The sequence below is a fragment of the Danio aesculapii genome, chromosome 12 (assembly GCF_903798145.1).
Source record: "Danio aesculapii chromosome 12, fDanAes4.1, whole genome shotgun sequence".
Lineage (NCBI taxonomy): Eukaryota > Metazoa > Chordata > Actinopteri > Cypriniformes > Danionidae > Danio > Danio aesculapii.
This window is the reverse complement of record NC_079446.1, coordinates 20,147,068-20,166,677: the sequence shown is the minus strand read 5'-3', so window position 1 is coordinate 20,166,677 and position 19,610 is coordinate 20,147,068. Positions and strand designations below refer to the sequence as shown.

General features: G+C 35.5%; 1 protein-coding gene across 4 annotated transcripts in view; it reads left to right on the top strand.

The window, feature by feature from the left end:
• The window catches only part of grid2ipb (glutamate receptor, ionotropic, delta 2 (Grid2) interacting protein, b), an 82,911-nt gene that overhangs the window by 7,139 nt on the left and 56,162 nt on the right, over window positions 1-19,610 (top strand). For all 4 annotated transcript variants that reach the window (XM_056469907.1, XM_056469906.1, XM_056469905.1 and 1 more), the window contains exons 3-4: window positions 1,121-1,453; window positions 4,953-5,107. In XM_056469907.1, the coding sequence (XP_056325882.1) occupies window positions 1,121-1,453; window positions 4,953-5,107 (488 nt within the window). The remainder of the gene's footprint in view (window positions 1-1,120; window positions 1,454-4,952; window positions 5,108-19,610) is intronic.

Below are 19,610 nucleotides of genomic sequence, written 5' to 3'. Positions count from 1 at the left end.
TAAATGCTTAAGGCCATAATTTCATAACGTCAGGTGATGATGCTGTATTGGTAATATAGTAAATAAAAAGTACACTAAAATGACCAATATTTTGAGGAAAATAAATTGGCCACCAAAAATGTGTGTGTTTTATTTATGTATTATTTACATTTAATTTATGTATATAATACATTGTTACGTTGTAGAATGTGGTTTTCAGAATTTGAATGATAATATATTAAAGTTAACATGGTTTCCGCTACATTCATTCTTCCGTGGTGGGGCGGCACACCAAAATTCATCCTGCCACGGCTACATTACAGCTTCTTATTCAAAACATTCAGCCGTTTTTTTTAATAGCCGGTTATAATCGCACCAAAACGTATTAAAAGGTAAGTGAATTATAACAGCGCAAACTTTTCTGTAATCATAGTAGTGCTGTGCGTTATTTGTTATTTGCTGTGCCTTTAAGGTGAGGCCAGCAAACACGACATAGCTTTCAGTTATGACGAACATAGTTGCTATATTTATACATTGTAGATAAAGGTCTATGGCTGTGCATACAATGACTTTATCTTGCTGGAGTTTATAACCGTTTCACTTTACTTCAGGACGCATTAATGCCGCTCTGTAGGTCTATTGGAGACATTCATATAGATTCCTAGCAAATCGCTCTTCAGCAGCATTTATTTGAGAGCGCACAAGAAAATCTGCACTTGTGCAGCGTATATTTGAGGGCATGCAAGAAGTTTTATGCACAAACAGAGGAAATTGGCGCTCGAGCACATTCACATGCTCAAATTTCATGCGATCTCGACTTGTAATACTACGGCTCACGACATTTGTCAATGAAATAATGCCGCAGGTAGTTGGTAGATCTGTGTAAAAGGCCCAACAGAGTCTGCTGCCACAGCTGGAAAAAATCCTAGAGGAAACACTAGTTAATGTTTTTTTTAGGAAACCAAAATAAATGGAAAAATGACATGTACTGTTTTGATTCTATAACACAATCATTTTTGTGAAATCGTTATACAAATAAACTTGAATTGAATTGAGTTTAATTGAAAATAGCAAAGTTTATGACAGAAACGAGTGCTAAATATAAATGTATAAAGTGTTGCGTTTGATTGACTGTTTGCAGATGGATATCACTCCAGGCCCTGATGGCCGTTTTGGATTCACTATAGTGGGAGACTGTCCGCTGCTGGTGGAGGATTGTTCACCCTGTTCTCCAGCGGGCCGCAGTGGACTTAGAGCTGGAGATTATGTCATGGAGGTGAATGGGATTCCTGTAAAGCACCATGAGATGGCGGCTGCTTTGATAAAGGCCTCTCAGGGCCGGACGCTGCGTCTCGGGGTACTGTGTATGGGTAGCCGGCAGAAACGCAGCAGTGGCAGCCTGGAGGGTTTACAGAAAGACACTGACGGCATGCGCCAGGACCGCAAATACAAGGCCCTTGAGTTTAACAGGAGGGTGAGTGTGTTTGACTGTGTTTTTATATGGGTTTTACACAATGTAGTAATTCTAGTTGTTTATGGCCAGTGGCATAGTTGCATAATAGATTTGACTTTGAAATTACCCACAAAAGTAAATGTATAGTCATTATTGTGTAAAATGGCGACAATAACAAGTAGATGTTTGCAATATATATATATAGTTAACAATTTTTATATCTAAATAGCTTTTAACAGATAATTTATACACTTATTTAAATTAACTATATAATTTAACACAATGATGGCATAAAGAAGGAGAAGCTTTCAACCCTAAGAACACCATCCCGACTGTCAATCATGGTGGTGGACCCTAATATTTTGCGGGTGTTTTGCAGTTGGTGGACCAGAGAACCAAATAACAGTAAATGGCACCATCAAAAAGGAGCAATACATCAAAATTCTCAACAAAAACATCAGCTAGTGGACATTTCATGTTGACAACAAAGACCCAAAACACACAGCAAAAGGGGTGAAGAAATGGTTAGCTGACAAAAACATTAACAATTTGTAGTGGCCCAGCCAGAGTCCTGACTTCATCCCAATTGAGAGTTTGTGGAGGGAGCTAAAGATCGGGTTGATGGCAAGGAGAGCCTCCAACCTAAAAGAGTTGGAGCACATCGTATGATTGGGCAAAAATATCGGTGAAGACATGCAAAAAGTTTTTCATCAATTATAGGAAGTGTTTGATTGCTGTAATGGCATATTAAGGATTTTTTTATTGATTATTGAGAAGGGTATGAATAAATTTCAACATGCCACCTTTTTGTTATTAACTTTTGGGAGAAGCCTGGGTCATTTCTGGTCAAAAAACAACTTTCTGGTTGAATAAAAGTAACTTTAAATCAGAATTTACCAGGGGTATACATTTTTTTATGCTTGACTCTTTTTGGTTGACCATCTGTTTGTTTCTAATGCGTCTACTGTTTTTGTTTCTGCAGACTAGTTCAGTAAAAAGATAGAAAGAATAAATGACTGCATGTGTTTAGCGTTTTTCCTTCTCGCAAACACAACAGTTGTAGTGGTAGTATACAGATAGTAATGTTTGCTCTGCTTTGGCTTTTTTGGAGATAATTATTGTGATCTCCCAATTGCAACAGAAATACTGGGAGATCTCTGAAGACTTATGGCATTTCATGTTGTAAAGCCTTATAATCATAAAATGTGAGCAAAATCACATGTTTTGTCATCATTTTAGACATTACACTAGAGAATCATTCAAATACTAGCTCTAAAGTGACGTTGGTGAATTAGCAATGGTTTCTGCTGTTCTGACGTCAGTTGCAGATGTGAATGAATGGTGAAAGAAAGTAGAAATGCGGCAGAAATATGAACAGTGTCCTGAGTCGTGGCTGGGCACCACGGACAGCCGCCGACTTGCGGCGCCGGTGTGTGTACACTGATAGAGATCTTTGTTTTAGAATTCTAATATGCGCCGCACCTCGCAGAGCCATGCATCCAATGTGTGACCCGCTTAAGGCACAAAACACGCCTCCCACCAGTGCCGATATACAGCCATATCACACTGCTAGTCGTGTGATACTGCTCATATATATACACATAGTAAATGCACATATACTAAGTAAATATAACTTTTATTTTGTATGTGATTTGTTATGATTAATCTTTCAACAGCACTCATTTAATCAAATTATTTTCTAAATAAAAAACAAAAACTTCCAGTAAGTGCCAGTAAATGTCTAACAAGTGAATCATTTAGTAATTGTTTTAATGAATTCTTTTAAATGACAGGTTTTAAAAACCAGATCCTCGAATGGCTATGGGAAACATTGTTTCACCTGATTTGTTCAAAACGCAGAATAATTCAGAAATGAAACATCTTTGCATTTCAGACAGTTCTGCTGTGCCTTTAGATCAGGGGTGCCCAAATAATTTCATATGAAGGGCCATATACCAAACTTGATTGAGGGTCATGGGTCGAACGTAAATATAGCACACTGTATTTTATTAAAGTTGCCATCGGTAATTTCCTAATTTAGTTCTTAATATTTAAAAATAAATAGCAAAAATTTATTTTATTACCTAATGAATTATATCTTATAATGAATTTATTACAATAAAACAAATAGTTATTTTATAACACAATGTAGTTCAATGCTGTATTGACCTTACTCTTCAATGCGGAAGTGCGCTCATTTTTGCGTTTGTTTTAGAACTTCCGATTCAGTCGCCTAAGGGAGAAATGACTAGGGATAATAAAGGGCAGAAAACTACTTGCTCTACAAACAAATGTGTTCATGACTATACAGACAAAATAGAGTAATATAATAAGAAAATATCAGTTTGCAGCATAACGAGCTGTTTTTAACGTCTAAAAATGAATGGAAGTCAATGAGACCGGAAATCTTGAGTCAAGGTGATAAGGTGATTAGACTTGACAAATTGCCAAGGTCTTGTGCAATGTTCTCTATCTGTCAAGTGACAGTATTTACATAACTAAAAATCTGATTCATTTACATTTAATTGAAACGTTTAATTTCAATTAGCTTTTTTGTAGCTTAACAATAATAAAAAACAAAATGTTAAGTTAAATCAGAAATGACAACATCTGTTAAATCTATATAAACAAATACCTGTCATTCTCCCTCTCTTCTCAGATGGGACGGTGGGCCAAATCAAAAGTTTCCATTGGTAAACTTTGCCCCGCTAGTTTGGGAATCTCTGCTTTACATAATATTTATGTTGGAAAAAACTGCTAAAACCTATGGCAATGTGTCTAAAATATAGTGTCTAAAATCTAACAGAATTTTAATTTCTTTACTGAACTGTTGTATAATTACATCACATTTACAATAATGCAATTGGACAAAAACAGCCCTCGTGTGACACTGTGCTGTGTCATATAACACAAATATGAGCCAAAAATGGCATTGTTGTGCATATATGTGACCCTGGACGACAAAACCCACAAAAAGGTCTTATGTTGCATGGATATATTTTTGGCAATAGTCAAAAATACATTGGATGTGTCAAAATTATAGATTCTTTTTTTAATTCCAAAAATCATTAGAATATTAAGTAAAGTTCATGTTTTATGAAGATATTTTGTACATTTCATAAATAGATTTTTTTAGTCAGTAATGTGTATTGTTAAGCACTAAACTACTACTTCTGTGATTTTTATTTTTATTTTTTTGACCCTCAGATTTAAGATTTTTAAGTAGTTGTAGTTCTCAGCCAAATACTGTTCTATTCTAAAAAAAACATAAATCAATGGAAAGCTTATTTATTAATAGCATTCACGTGACTGGTGACTTATGACTGGTTTTGTTGTCCATATCTAGAATTGTAGGAGCTTAAAACTACATTTCATAGGTTAATCAAAGATGAGTTGTTCTCTTGCATCACCGACCAACTATAAAAAATGCAAGATGTGTCCAAATTTTGAATCCTTAACTGATTTGTTAACAGTTTTTGTTGATGAAAGAGCTGCGATATCACCACGCTTCTTCTTTCAGGTCGAGGAGATTTTGAGGAATGAACCGGAGGTGAAGGAGAAACTGTTTGCTGTGTTAAAGCAGTTTGCTGCAGAGAGGAAAGTGGACTGGCTCGCGTCCGTTCTTCCTGACATCCTGACAACCGAAGAGCAGCAACAGCTCATCTCAAACATCAGGTATCCACCAGAACTCCATCTGCCACCTACAGTGCTCATTAATTTTTAAACTCCATCTCTTTGACCCAAATGTTTTCTGCGACTAGATTTAGCTGTGCAGAACAGTTTGAAAGCCTCCAGGGGGCGTCGCTTTTGTAGGTTTTGCTAAATAATACGACAGATTCTTTCCTGTTGTTATAATACACTGCATATATCTGCTGCTAACAGAAGCACATTTTATTTCTGTGTGTTTGGCAGTTACTAGTGTGGGTTTGCGTATAAAGTGTTGTGACCTAATAAGGACACTGATAGATGTGTCTCCATCTGGTGCTGCCATGCAAACTGATAATCTTCTATCTCTCTGATGTTTGCTGGCACAGTTAATAGTGAAATTCCCTTCCCAGTTCTGCCTGCGCTTTAATGCCAACTGGGTCAATAACAGAAGACGACACTGGACTGAGAATTCTAGTGTCAATCCATTTGTTGGCTGTACAGTAAAGCTTTTTGGCAACTGATGCTTAGTAGGACAGTTTGCATGATCCAATTAAGCGGTTTATTTTCAGAAGTATTTCGACTGTAATATATACCATACAATATTTCGGGGTCAGTACAGTTGGATGCTTTTGTTTTCAGTGTCACGTCATTCTTATATGCTGATTTGATTCTCAAAACTATTTCTAATTATTATCAGTGTCGAAGGCAGCATATTTTTGTTGGATTTTCTTCAGATTTATTTGATTGTTTTAAAATATTTTATTTGAAACAAATTAAAATATATATTTTTATTTTAAATTATTTACTGTTTGATCAGTGTATTGCATTTTATCTTATAATAAAATATCAAAATCACAAAGTAAAATGACTACAATATATAATAAAATCATTTAATGGAAATTGATTAAATAAACAACTCAGAATATAAAGAAAAATGAATATGAATTAATTTACATAATTTTTGTACTTAAATTTTGTTTTTGACGAGGTCAGAAATGTCTGGCTTAAGTGACTTGATTGTAATTAGGACTGCATGATATTGAAAAAAATTAGTTTTTGCGATATTTAATTTTTCTGCGATAAATATTGTAATATGAATGCCATTTTACAAGATAGTTTGAATAGCAATATTTTTATGGTTTTCTGGGCAGTCTAACAGTGTTCAGGTACAGAAATTGAATAATAACAATGCAAAAAATGTTTGTCTTTGAGAAAGACTCTTAGATCAAGTACAAATATTGTTTTGTTTTCGGCTTCAGAAGAAGTAAGTCTAAATTAAGAGTTTTTCTTTAAAACAAGCTAAATTATCAAAATGATCAATTTACTTACCAGTGGGGGTAAGTAAAATGATCTAATTTTTTCTCTGAAATGTAGATATTTGGACTAGAAACAAGACAAAAATGCTAAGTAAGTTTTTTTTTTTGCATAAATTATGTATAAATACAGTAATTAAATGCAATTCTGTAGCTCCTGGGGCCTGTTCCATAAACCAAGCTTAGAGGAAAAAGCCAGGCTTATTTTGGTTAGTCAGGTTTATTAATGGCGGATTCGGTTTCATGAATCAAATTCACGATAGTTCAAGCTCAGTTACTCTGGCAACTTATACTGGGAAGCTAGCCTGGTCTGTGGCAGGTTAAGTCTTAAGTTCAAGCTTAATCAGAGTAATGTTAACATTTGCCTGCCGTAATTTGATGCCATTTTAATTCACTCAACCTCTTAATTATGATGAAAACTTTATAGTCACTTAATAGTAAATATATATACACCAAACATCTTTAAGAATAGAACGATATATACATTCACATTCAAATAAGTTATTTGCAAACAAAACAAATACAAACTACAATATTTCAGAATTTTATATTTTTTGTAGATTTTTTTTTCTGTCTTGTTTATTACAATTTTATTTAATATTTTCCCCCAACATATTAATTTGGGTGTATACATTTTTGAATATATATAATGATTTATATATAATATCATTTCCTAAAGAATGACTTTAAAGCATCAAACCCTGAGTGGAATAAACGAGAGATGGATCCGGACTGACTTTAATATAAAGTTATTTTCCCACGAGGCGTGGGAAACACACGTGTCAAAGGGAAAGCAGCAATTTGCAGCGTTTTCCAGAGCAAATTAAAAATCCCACCGCTTGTGCATGCACGGCTCTTTGTTGCCATTATTTTAATCTTAATGTGCTGACTTAAAGCACAATTTCAATGTATTGTGACAAATATTTAATTTAATGTTAATAGGCCTAAATAATGGCCTATACTTTAAAATGTGCAATTTCCTGTCAGCCTTCTCTCTTGTTTTGTTGCGTTGCAAGCAGTACCATAGTTTTTTATTTGTTATGTTTAAATAATTAAATGTTTGAACTCTAAAAACAAACACGGTTCACTCGCTGTGAACATAGCTGTGTCTCATTTCAGAGCTCTGTCTTTCATCATAGTTGCCATGGTAGCACATAATCGATGTATCTATGCTCGGCCTTCAGGGTTTCACGACAGTAACGTGCATGAGCAGTTATCTAGTTTATTAAAACTGGACTCAGATTAATGAGGTCAAATGATCTTCAACTTGCTGTTATGGAACCAATTTAAGCGTGGATGTTTAGTTTGGCTCATTGAGCTCAGGTTTTTGACTTTAAGCCCCGCTTTTCTAAACCACTTTTAGGAAACAGCCCCCAACTATAATTCAGACTCAACATTTCTTGCAATCTGACTATTGTAGATGCACACATTGATATATCGGCGCTGAAAGGAGATATTGTGCTGCCCTAATTGTAATGAAGAAAAAATGGACGTATTGAGTTCTTAGGAAATAAGTTCTTAGGAAAAAAATAAATATATACAGTTGAAGTCAGAAATATTAGCCCCCCTTTAAATTTTATATATATATTTTTTAAAATTTTCCAAATGATGCTTAACAAAACAAGGAAATGTTCACAGTATGTCTGATAATATTTTTTTCCTCTGGAGAAAGTCTTATTTGTTTTATTTCGAGCTAAAATAAAAGCAGTTTTTAATAAAAAAAATGTAAAAATTATTAGCCCCTTTAAGCAATTTTTTTTCGATAGTCTACAGAACAAACCATCATTATACAATAACTTGCCTAATTACCCTAACCTGCCTAGTTAACCTAATTAACCTATTTAAGCCTTTAAATGTCACTTTAAGCTGTATAGAAGTGTCTTGAAAAATATCTAGACTGTATATGATAAACTTGTTCTATGGCTAAAAACTTGAATGATAATTAATAAATGCATGACATTTAAAAAAATATAGATTTGAAAAGGTTTTTCAAAAAACATAAGAAACCAAGATGAATACACAAATTAATCAGTTAATCATGGAGAATTTAGAGGTATATGAGTAAAATAAATATAATAGAGCTAATAGAGGTTTAATTTGTAAAAATTCTGAAAAGAAGAATTAAGTATTAAAGCATAAAAAATGTTAGTGCAGCGAATTTAGTTTTGTAAATGGTTTTGATGTACTGGAGAAATATACTGCTTGTTGCATTTTCACCTACTTGCATCAGTTAAATACTCAGAACACCATCAGGGTTATATATAGTGTTCAGTACTGTGTTTGCTAATGCTAAGCAGAGATAAGCTATTCCCTCCATGTGTTGTTCTTTTGTCTTATGAGATAATAACCTTTGTCACTGCTTGTAATCCTCTTTAGAGGTATATCTGGTGAAGGCCAGTGAATGGTGATGTCACCATGTGTTCAGCAGCTTGAGGATCTTGTATTATTTGAGATTTTTGCACTGTTTAAAGCTAAATGTCCTGTAATCACTCCAAAACATGAGAATATGAACACAGTTGATGTGTTGGAAATTAACTGTTGATTGAACTGTTGGATCTTAGAATCTCTTGGATGATATGTTTTGATCTGTTACATTTGAACATGATCTCGGACAGATTTTAAACCCACCTAGTTAGATTCAGAATTCATTGGCCTACTGGGACATTAACCAGTCTCATTTTTATTGAGCTACTCTTATTTAGTTGGCATTAAAAATGTTTCTGGACACAATGATCATCCCTTCTGGATAATCCCTGATTTAGGGCACATGGCAAGCCATAGGTGATCAATTTACAATGGCATTGTCCATTTTGCCATCTTCTATTGTAGAAGTTATTGTGAGGTTGTTGCCTTTATCCATTAGAGAATAATTCACTGTTTCCTTGGATTATTTATTATTTGAATGAAGAATTATGTTTCATATAGCATTGTAAAACTGCTCAAAAAATTGAATGTTTTTTCAGGTCTCTCTCTCACTAAGGGTATGATTATTTCTTGAACAATGAAGTAATCCTGCAAAATTGTGAAATAATATAATAAATGCATTTTTGAAATTTTGTTTGGTTTTATTTTGATAGATATGAAAGAAAGATTTGTTCTTTGTGATGACAAAACATAGATTTGATGATTTGGTGCTCAAAAGTATGATTCCGTATTATGGATAAAGTTAATAACAGTCATGCTGCTTAAAGGGTTAGTTCACCCAAACATAAAAATCATCCCATGACTTTCTCACCCTCAAGGAATCCTAGGTTTATATGACTTTCATCTTTCAGTTAAATTCAATCTGAGTTGATGGCAAAGGGTTGGTGTTTTTTTATCAGCAGTCCAAAAGAGATTAAATAAAGTGCATATATTTAAAAGTGCCTCACAAGCTATTAGCTGTACTGTGTTTTTCTATCTCTTGAGTGTGAGGTGAAAGTGCAGTTGAAAAGAACACAGAAGCGCTGTGAAGAGAGAACAACTAAACACAGTCTTGTCCAGCTGAAGGCGCTAATGCACCAAAAAAATGCACCTAAAAAGGAGAAAAAGATGATTGATGGTGCTCATTGGAAGTTAAACAAAATGGTTTAAAAAGGTTTATATGTGGATATTTTTCTTACAAAATTGCATGGATTCACCTTTAGACCTTTATTCACACCCCAAAGTTGCATGGGCCACTTTTTTATTTTGGATAGATGAGCTTTATTAGCCTGTAGACTGTTGCCATTGTAGTGCTGAAAAAAGCCCTAATTTGATTTCAAAATAACTCTCATTGAATTTGACTGAAAAAGTAAGTAATGTACAAATAGGGCTCGATCATATATATATAGCCTGATGTGGCACCAGGCACAATGCAAGTGTTTTTTTGCTAGAATCAGCTTAGCTCAGGTATCATTTTCATGTCCTGTGCCCTGTTGTTTAAGCAGCAAATGCACTTGGGCCCATGTACAGGCTGGTCTGAAAGGGAGGTGTGTTAGGGCTCATGCTTGGTACATTGCTACTGAGGCTGTAGGAATATAGACCACACCATTGACCAACTAAAATCTGGTCTAAAGTCAATAGTGTTGTTTTGTTTTTTTTCTTTAAAGAGTGTGTTAGTGATATGCACCAACTATATACCCTAGGCGGGTTCACAAAACGTGCATGTTGCTTATTACACACATGGATGTGCAGCAGAACACAAACATCTTTCAATATAATACAATTAAAGGGTTAAAATTTTAAAACATTATTTGTGCAGTGTTGTACTTGTGATAAAGAGTGCTCTGTCTGTGTCTGGAGAAGCACTATGTTGTCACAGTACATTGCTCTCATTTATTTGCTTTTGAAAACACTAGTGATTGAGTTTAGGGAGGGGTTTAGGTCAGTGATTCACTGATGACCTGTATCACAAGCCCCACTTTCTTGTGGATGTGTACAAGAAGGACATGTTCAGTTGTAAAGGCCACCTAGTTTACCCCTTTTTTAAGATTTAATATTAATATTATGGTTATTCTGAGTGTGCCAGTTTAGGTTCAGTTCAAAACACAATTCAAATGTTTTTATTATAATGTGTTAAAAAGTGTCATTTTGGGGGCGTGTACACAGGTCGCTGTTTTAGGGGTGTGTTGCTTCACATGAAAATTAGTTTCAACTTCCCGCCCAACTTAACAAGGGGTGGAGCCAAGAGCTCCCCCACTTTGTGTATGGCAGCAGACAGAGAGAAGCAACATGAGTAAGAGGACCAGCATTCAGCCGTACATGTACGACTCGGACATAGACCATGCAGAGACTACAAAATAATTTGTGCCTTTGTATAGTTTTACAGCCAACTGTGTGCTAGTTTCCGAGTTCCGAGCTTGTTCACCGAGACTAATAACCACGCACACCAAATTAACTATGACATAGGCTATAACTAAAGGGCGTCACACACCGGATGCGCTGCTCAGAGCCGCGACACAGCATGCCAGACGCGCACATTCACATGTTATTTAAAATGAAACTATTCAGATGGCGCTCTGTGGTGCGGCAGAAATATTAACAGTGTCCTGGGTCGAGGCTAGGCGCCACGGACAGCCGCCGACTTGCGGCGCCGGTGTGTGTACCCTGATAGAAACCTATGTTTAGAATTCTAAAATGCCTGGTGCTGCGTAGCGCTTCTGGTGTGCGACCTGCTTAAGGCAAGTTCGTTATTTCCATTGAAGGGACGTGCACATGAGGCAACGCGCTCGCACTTTCCAGCTGCACCTAGTTAAGATGACAGGGAGCTTCTGTGACCACGGGAAATGCAAACGACTGAAGTTTAAGCAAGATGCAATAAAAAGTACACAGCATTGCAAACCCACCTAAAGTTACAAACAATGGCGATGATGAGAGTGATCATGTGGTGAATGTTGATCTTGTGTTGAGCCCAATGAGCCTTACATCTAATAATATAGCAAGGGTGTTTCTTTGGTGACATCGCTTTGACTTACATGCTGAAAATGGCGGACGTGAAACAACAAACTGAGGACATGGTAATGCGCGTCTGTCAATCAGTATTGGTGGGTTGGGGGGCCGCACTCCTACGTCAATTTGCGGTCGATCTAAAAATTGCTCCAATTGGTCCACCGTTTTTATGTTGTTAAATTGAAAAAAAGGACTTGGTGTGTTTATATCACCCTATAATGATGGTCTATAAACTATACCTACACATATGTCTGTCCAAACAGCTTGAAAAGCAGATTTTCCACAATAGGTGGCCTTTGAGCAAAAATCTGGCCACCCCTCTGTGGCTGCATAATAACGTGCTCCTTCTTCATAAGAGAAGTTCGCATTGAAATGCCATTCTGTTTCTTTAGAAAGCTAGAAAATGTCATGTTTTTCAGACTGAAATACGTAGTGTAGCAGTATTGAGATGTGTGAAATTAAATTTGAAAGTAAAAAATAGGCTTCAAAACCTGTAGTAACCTAATGCTGATTGATTACAACACAAAATTGATTTCAGTGACTCAGTGAACCTTAACAATCCTTACAGAGGTACAACCAGTCATGAAAAAAGGATATTTAAGATATCTGATTGCTAGCTGTGCTTCTTTCTTTTGTGAACCAAAAATATCAACATGGAAACCTCAAAGAACTTCCTAATGACCTAAAAACTAGGATAATTCATCAACATGAATTAGGCAAAGGATGCAAAAAGCTATCACAAAGGTTTAAAGTCTCCATGTCCACAGTCAGAAATATAGTAGGAAAATGGAAGGCCACAGGAACAGTTCTGGTGAAGGAAAAATGTGCTAGACCAAGAAAAATATCAGAAAGGCAAAGGCGAAACATGCTTAGAATGGTCACAGACAAACCACAGACCAACTCCAAAGAGCTCCAGGAACATCTTGCTGCTTATAATGTCATTGTACATAGTTCTGTAAGGCTTGAAGCTTACGCTATTCTGAACCAATAATCGAGAACAGAAAGCTGTTGAAGGATGGCAAGTTTAAATCAATTATTAATCTGACTCCATTGTAATTAATTTGACTCCATTAAATTTGTTATCATCATTGATAAAGAGAAAGAATCTCAACGCCTTAAAGCAGGCAAAGTTGTTTTTTAATTTACATATTTAAATATACAGACAGTAGAATGAATCAAACTAACATTCTGTATAAAGAAATTAGCAGTAACATATGCACTGCTGAGCAACAAAGACAGTGAAACTGCCTTTGTTAGCATATGAGGCTACGCAACGGAGTGCGGGAGATGCAGAGTAAAAGCCAGATAAACAGTTACCTTTCCTTATTAAACCCTGAGCAAAGCATTGTCAAACATGAATGAAAACCAACCCCTAAAACCAGCTGGACATGAGAGCAAAGTTGAGGAGATAAAGTGGGGGAGAAGAACATTAACATTCTCTCCTTAGGCCATGACTCAACAATAGTAAATATATTGTATATTGAAATACAATCAATCAATCAATGTCTCTCTTGATCTCATCACTACAATGCTTAAGTCATAAACTGTCAAATGACACCAAACATGACAAAGTTATATGAAGGAAGATTACAAGCAGATTAATCGTGTATGGTGAAAAGCACATGGTTACTGTAAGCAAATGGCAGAGATGTGCATTGGAGCTGTGATGAACTCTGCCCCACCAGGAGGACCCATCCCATGCTTGGAATGTCACAGTAGTCCTTCATTAGCATAGAAGGAATAGTATATAATATTTTCTCAGCTTAGAGTTCTACAGTCCAGCACACTCTTCACAAAGAACAGCTGAATGGAAGATGATGCAGAAGAAGACTTTTCTGTATTCTGCCAACAAGAACAGTCGTTTGAGGTATGCTCATCTGGACAAGCCTGAATCATTTTGAAAAAAAAATAAATAAATACTGTGGACAGATGCCACAACCATAGGAGCCTTGCATGGCGGAAAAAGAACAAAACATTCCAGGAGAAGAACCTGCTCTCTACTGTAAAAAATGGTGGAGGCTCCATCATGCTGTGTGAATGTGTGGCAAGCACAGGTACTGGAAACCTTGTCAGAGTTAAAGGCCACATGGATTCCACCCACTATCAGCAGATTCTGAAGAACAATGTTCAGGGATCAGTCAGGAGGCTGAAGTTACGGCAGGATTGGATGTTTCAGCAGGACAATGACCCAAAGCACAGTTCCAGATCTACCAAGGAATTCATGGTCAGATACGATACAATGTTCTAGAATGGCCATCCCAGTCCTCAGACTTGAACATCATAGAAAATCGTTGTATGGATTTGAAAAGGGACGTTCATGTTTGGCACCCAACACTTCTGACTGAACTGGAGAAATTTTGCAAGGAAGAATGGCCCAAAATGCCTTCAGCAAGAATCCAGGGACTTATCCTTGACTATAAGAAGTGTCTACAGGCAGTTATTTCAGCCAAAGGTGGCTCTACAAAATATTGATGTCATTATTATGTTGGGGTGCCCAAATTTTTGCACCTGTCTGTTTTTATTATTAATTAAATTGCATTGCATCTGTTGGTTTAAATATTTGTTATGTCAGAACTGAAATGTTGCTTTTTCCCTAAGGTATAAAATATATCCAAATGAAATTGCTTATTTAAAAGACCGGCAAGCTATGATTTGCAATTATGAAAATAATTAGGCCCAAACTTTAGCATAAGACTGTACAGTATCTGAAATGTACAACAAAACATACATTTTCAGAATTGCAGAAATGTAACAACGCCCTCTGATAGATTTGTTATCTGAACCATGCAACAACAACAACAACAACAACAAAAAAATGACCCGTAGCAATATATTTTAAGTTTTGCTAAATTGTAGGCTAATTCCCATATTTTTTTAAGGCTGAGTTGGTTTGTTGAACTTATAGGGTTAAAATGGTTAACAGAGTGTCATCAAACCTTTCTGTGAACATATAAAGAACATCATTTCATCACCTAATGACATATTTTGGGAGTATTATTCCATCTTAAAGTGAAGTAGAGGTTGGCTTCAGTGCATTTAAATAGAGAGTAAATATCAGCCAAATGTCAAATTTAGTGGAGTCAGCAGTTCTGTTGACAGTAAATAGGAGTCTTGTCATAAAGTAACTGTCTTCTTAAATGCTGTTGGTGTTCGTCATTGTGAGGTGTGCTATTTTGGTGTGTGACAGATCACACACAATTCCGTCTTTCAGATCACCTGAAAGAGGATTTGTGAAGGTACTTGAGATGGTGAACAGAACAAAAAAGTAATGTGGCTGAAATCCATGAATGATTGAGTATTATTATTTTGATCAGAAGTGTTCCCTGGCCAATGCTGTTTTTGGTTAACTTCATTGCACCTTATCCATGCCATCTTTAACATCATGTTGTCTTTTGACAATTGTGATCGCAGGTGTTGTGGTAGAGCCTGAGTCAGAGGAACTTTTTGTGAATTCCTGATGCTCTGATCTTTAGGAAAGCTTTGCAAAGTTTTTGTAGGTGCAGTTTATTTACATCCACTGAGAGTTTATCATCTGAATTTTTAGCATACTTGACATTTGATTCAACAGCATTGATTGATAGACATGAATTGACACAAGACTCATAATTGAATACATATAACGACGATGGAATACATTGAGAATTGTGACTTTATCATTTTCTTGAAGTGGCCATTTCAGAATGGTTAACAAAAATAATTAGTCAAGACAAATTTTGAGCTTGACTTGAGCATTGTTAACATAAGTTATGGCTCACTGCCAAAATATTTTAGCAAGTTGTTTGCATGTTTCTACATAATTAACCACACAACTAGCAAGTTTGTAGCATGACTTAGCACACTGGTAGCATGTTTTAGCTCATTGCTGGCATGTATTTAATGTGAAGTAGCACAATGCTTACATGTTTTAGCTCATTGTTAGCATGTTTCTAATATAGTTAAGTGCAACTCCGCCGATTATACACCACCCATTGCACCTCTGAGCTGGGATCGAACTGGTGACTCTCCACATGGGAGTCGGTTGCTCTAACAAGGAGGCTAAAGACCATGGCCTCTAACGTCTGTCATTAGAGCACCTTTAGAGGTCAGAAGAGTGAGGTTTACCTGCACAGCACTTCACAAGCTGGCTTCTGTTACATAAGCACATAAGCACATAGCTCAAGTTATGTTTGTAACTTGAATTAGCACACTGATAGCATGTTTTGGCTCATTGCTAGCAAACTTCTAACACGAATTAACACACTGCATACTAGTGTTGTCACGATACCATAAATTTAGGCCACAATACTATACCAGCTGAAGTATCACAATACCAAGTAGTATCGCGATACTGTATTAACTGTATTAAATCTACAAAATAAAGCAAGTTGTCAGAAATACTTAAATTCTTATAATACTTAAATTTTATTCATAATTCCCTTGTTATTTAAAACCTATTATTTGTTATTTGTACAGGCATTCTCTGTTTTATTTGTATATAATGTGACTGTTTTGTTGTCATTGCAATAATAAATAAATAAATAAATAAATAAATAATTGATCACAGATCAATTATGACTGATTCTACACTGTTTTGAAGCCCTAATGCAGACTGTTCAAATTGAAATAAAATTGATGGTCTATTGATTATTTGCCTGCACAAATTTGTGAGCATTTTAGTGATTTTTTCCAAATGCAATATTAACTATTTTAGAACTGTTAATGACGATACTACAGTTTACAAAATAAAGAGGCACCACCAGTATTTTGGAGCCATACTGTAGAATCGTGGTGCTGCCAAAGTACCGGTAAACCATGCAACCATACACATTTTAGCTTATTGTTAGCACGTTTCTAACAGTAATTAGCAAACTGTTGGCATGTTTAACTTATTTTTTGCAAGTTTCTAGCATGATCTATCATACTCAAAGCTTGATTTTTGCATGTTGTATGTTTGTTTTTAACATGACTTAGCACATTTTTTAGTTTTGAAACGGCATTTTTCATGTGTAAATAATTCCTTGATTAATAGAAAGTTATTGAAAATGATGACTTCTTTACTGTAATTTTCAACCAATTAAATGCATACTTGTCTTGCTGAAAAAAAAAATCTTTCAAAATAAAACTTAAGTGACAATAAAGTTATAAATAGACAACAGATAGATTTTATCCTATTCTTTTCTATCCTGTCATACGCCAAACCATGCATTCCCCACTTGGTAAAGTAAAATAAACTCACATAATGTATGTGCTGGGCAGCATGGTGACGCAGTGGGTAGCATGATCACCTCACAGCAAGAAGGTCACTGGTTCGAGCCCCGGTTGGATCAGTTGGCATTTCTTTGTGGAGATTGCATGTTCTTCCCATGTTCCCGTGGGTTTCCTCCGGGTGCTCTGGTTTCTCCCACAGTCCAAGACATGCGACATAGGTGAATTGAATAAGCTAAATTGGCCGTAGTGTATGTGTGTGAATGAGAGTGTATGGGTGTTTGCCACTGTTGGGTTGTGGCTGGAAGGGCATCCGCACCATAAAACATATGCTGGATAAGTTGGCAGTTCATTCCGCTGTGGCGCCCCCTGATCAATAAAGGGACTAAGCCGAAAAGAAAATGAATGAATGTATGAACATAAGTGCTTTATTTGCACATATTTAAGCTGCTTACATTAACAAATTTATTTATTTAATTTTAATATTATTTTATAGATTTAATATGAGTAATTGACAGCTGATTTGACCCATTTAAATCCACAAATTGATAAAATCATATAACTGGTCTCATTTAATCCTCACTAGCCATAACTGACTATATAAGACACACATGTCTGGCTTTCTGCAAACACATGATCTCTTTATCTCTCTGTGAATCTCATGGATTTTGTGCTCATTACTCAGCGCTGGTGTTCTGCAGGTCACTTTAAAGAGGCAGTGTCTCTAGACAGTTATAGTCAATGGTTCTTGATGGATGTTCAATTACACCCCGCTGGGTTAAAGTGACTCTTGTTGTTCTGAATATATCTCTAAAGTAACCACCTTTCATCTGCTTCTGAGTCATAAACTAAAAGATGAGTTGCTTTGGGTGAGTACTTTCCATTCAACTTCAATGTCATGCATTGATCTGTCTATGTGGAAATTGTCTGTTTAGAGGTTTGCAGGTTTTTGCCACAAACATGATTATATAATTAGTTAATTCATCACCAAAATGCTTATTTCTTTCTGTCATGGTTTTAAAACTTTATCTGATATTTGAAAGGGTCATTTTACAGTTTTTTTTGTGCATTTAGAAGAGATCTGGCATGTTGTAACAGGTTCACAGTAATGTTTCAGAGATAATTTGCTGATTAATTAATTAATTCATTCATTCATTTTCTTTTCGGCTTAGTCCCTTTATTAATCTGGGGTCGCCACAGCGGAATGAACCGCCAACTTATCCAGCACATGTTTCACGCAGCGGATGCCCTTCCAGCTGCAACCCATCTCTGGGAAACATCCATACACACTCGTTCACACTCATACACTACGGACAATTTAGCCTACCCAATTTACCTGTATTGCATGTCTTTGGACTGTGGGGGAAACCAGAGCAGACAGAGGAAACCCACGTGAATGCAGGGAGAACATGCAAACTCCACACAGAAATGCCAACCGACCCAGCCGAGGCTCAAACCCTCTGATCAATTCACTTATTTCATTTGTTTTTTGATTTTATTCATCTCACAAACAATTCCTAGATTACAACAACAGAATAAATAACTCCCGTTCTGCAATGTTGCAGTCAATTATTGTAATGAAAATGTCAAAAAGCCACACACAATAACATTTGCTCTATTTTACCGTATATTTATTTAATAACAATTCTATTTGGTTATAAAATAGGGAAACTGTGGTATTGTCTGAACTGCTCGTATGAATTTTACATTACAAATGCAAATTTAATCTGGCAAGAGTACTATCCACATTTCTCTGAAAGCATAATTAATGTTAATATATTCTGGTGTATGCTGTCATTCAGAATTCTTGCACTAGTGCTTTAGTGTTAAGGTTTGTAGTGGCACTTAATGCTTTATTTTATTCTTGTCTGCTGTCTGAAACAGCATGCATTAATGCATCACCGGCCACTCGTTTAAGTCACTGTGTCTCCGTAATAATGTGAACCTGAGGCTACTCGGCTTTCTACAATTGTCTAATGGTGTGTTTTTGTCAGTACTGTCGGACAGACATTGGTGAGAGGAATACTCTCTTGAATCTGCATAATTTTAAATCATACAGTATGTCCAGATAACTGGTTATGATTGCAAAGTGTCTTCGTGCAGATGCAGTCTTTGTCTTTTTAAATGAGAGATAATTGTAAAAAAAAAAAAAAAAAGTTTAATTTATACATCACTTGAAAGCTGCATTAAAAAGCTTTGCAAAGATGTAGGGTTTGTTAGAAAAGAACAATATTATGCTGAGATTCAACTATTTAAAAATTTTATAATCTGAAAAATCTAAATACTGAAATCGCAAATAAAGTTGTCTAAATGAATTGCTTAGCAATGCAGATTACTGAATTTTAGATATGTTTATACCAGTAAATTGTGTAGTATAAATAAATAAATATAGTATAATATAGTAAATTGTTGGTGTAAATGCAATTAAAAGGCAAATCTTGAAGTAAAATTGAATTAAAAAAAAAAAAAAATTTGTACTTAGAGTATCAAAAGTGTTGTTGATTTTTTTTTTTTTTTTTTTTTTTACAATTGTTTTATCATTTTTGTAATAAATTGATGAAATATCTTTATGGAACATGATCTTTACTAAATATCCAAAGGATTTTTGGCATAAAAATGTATAA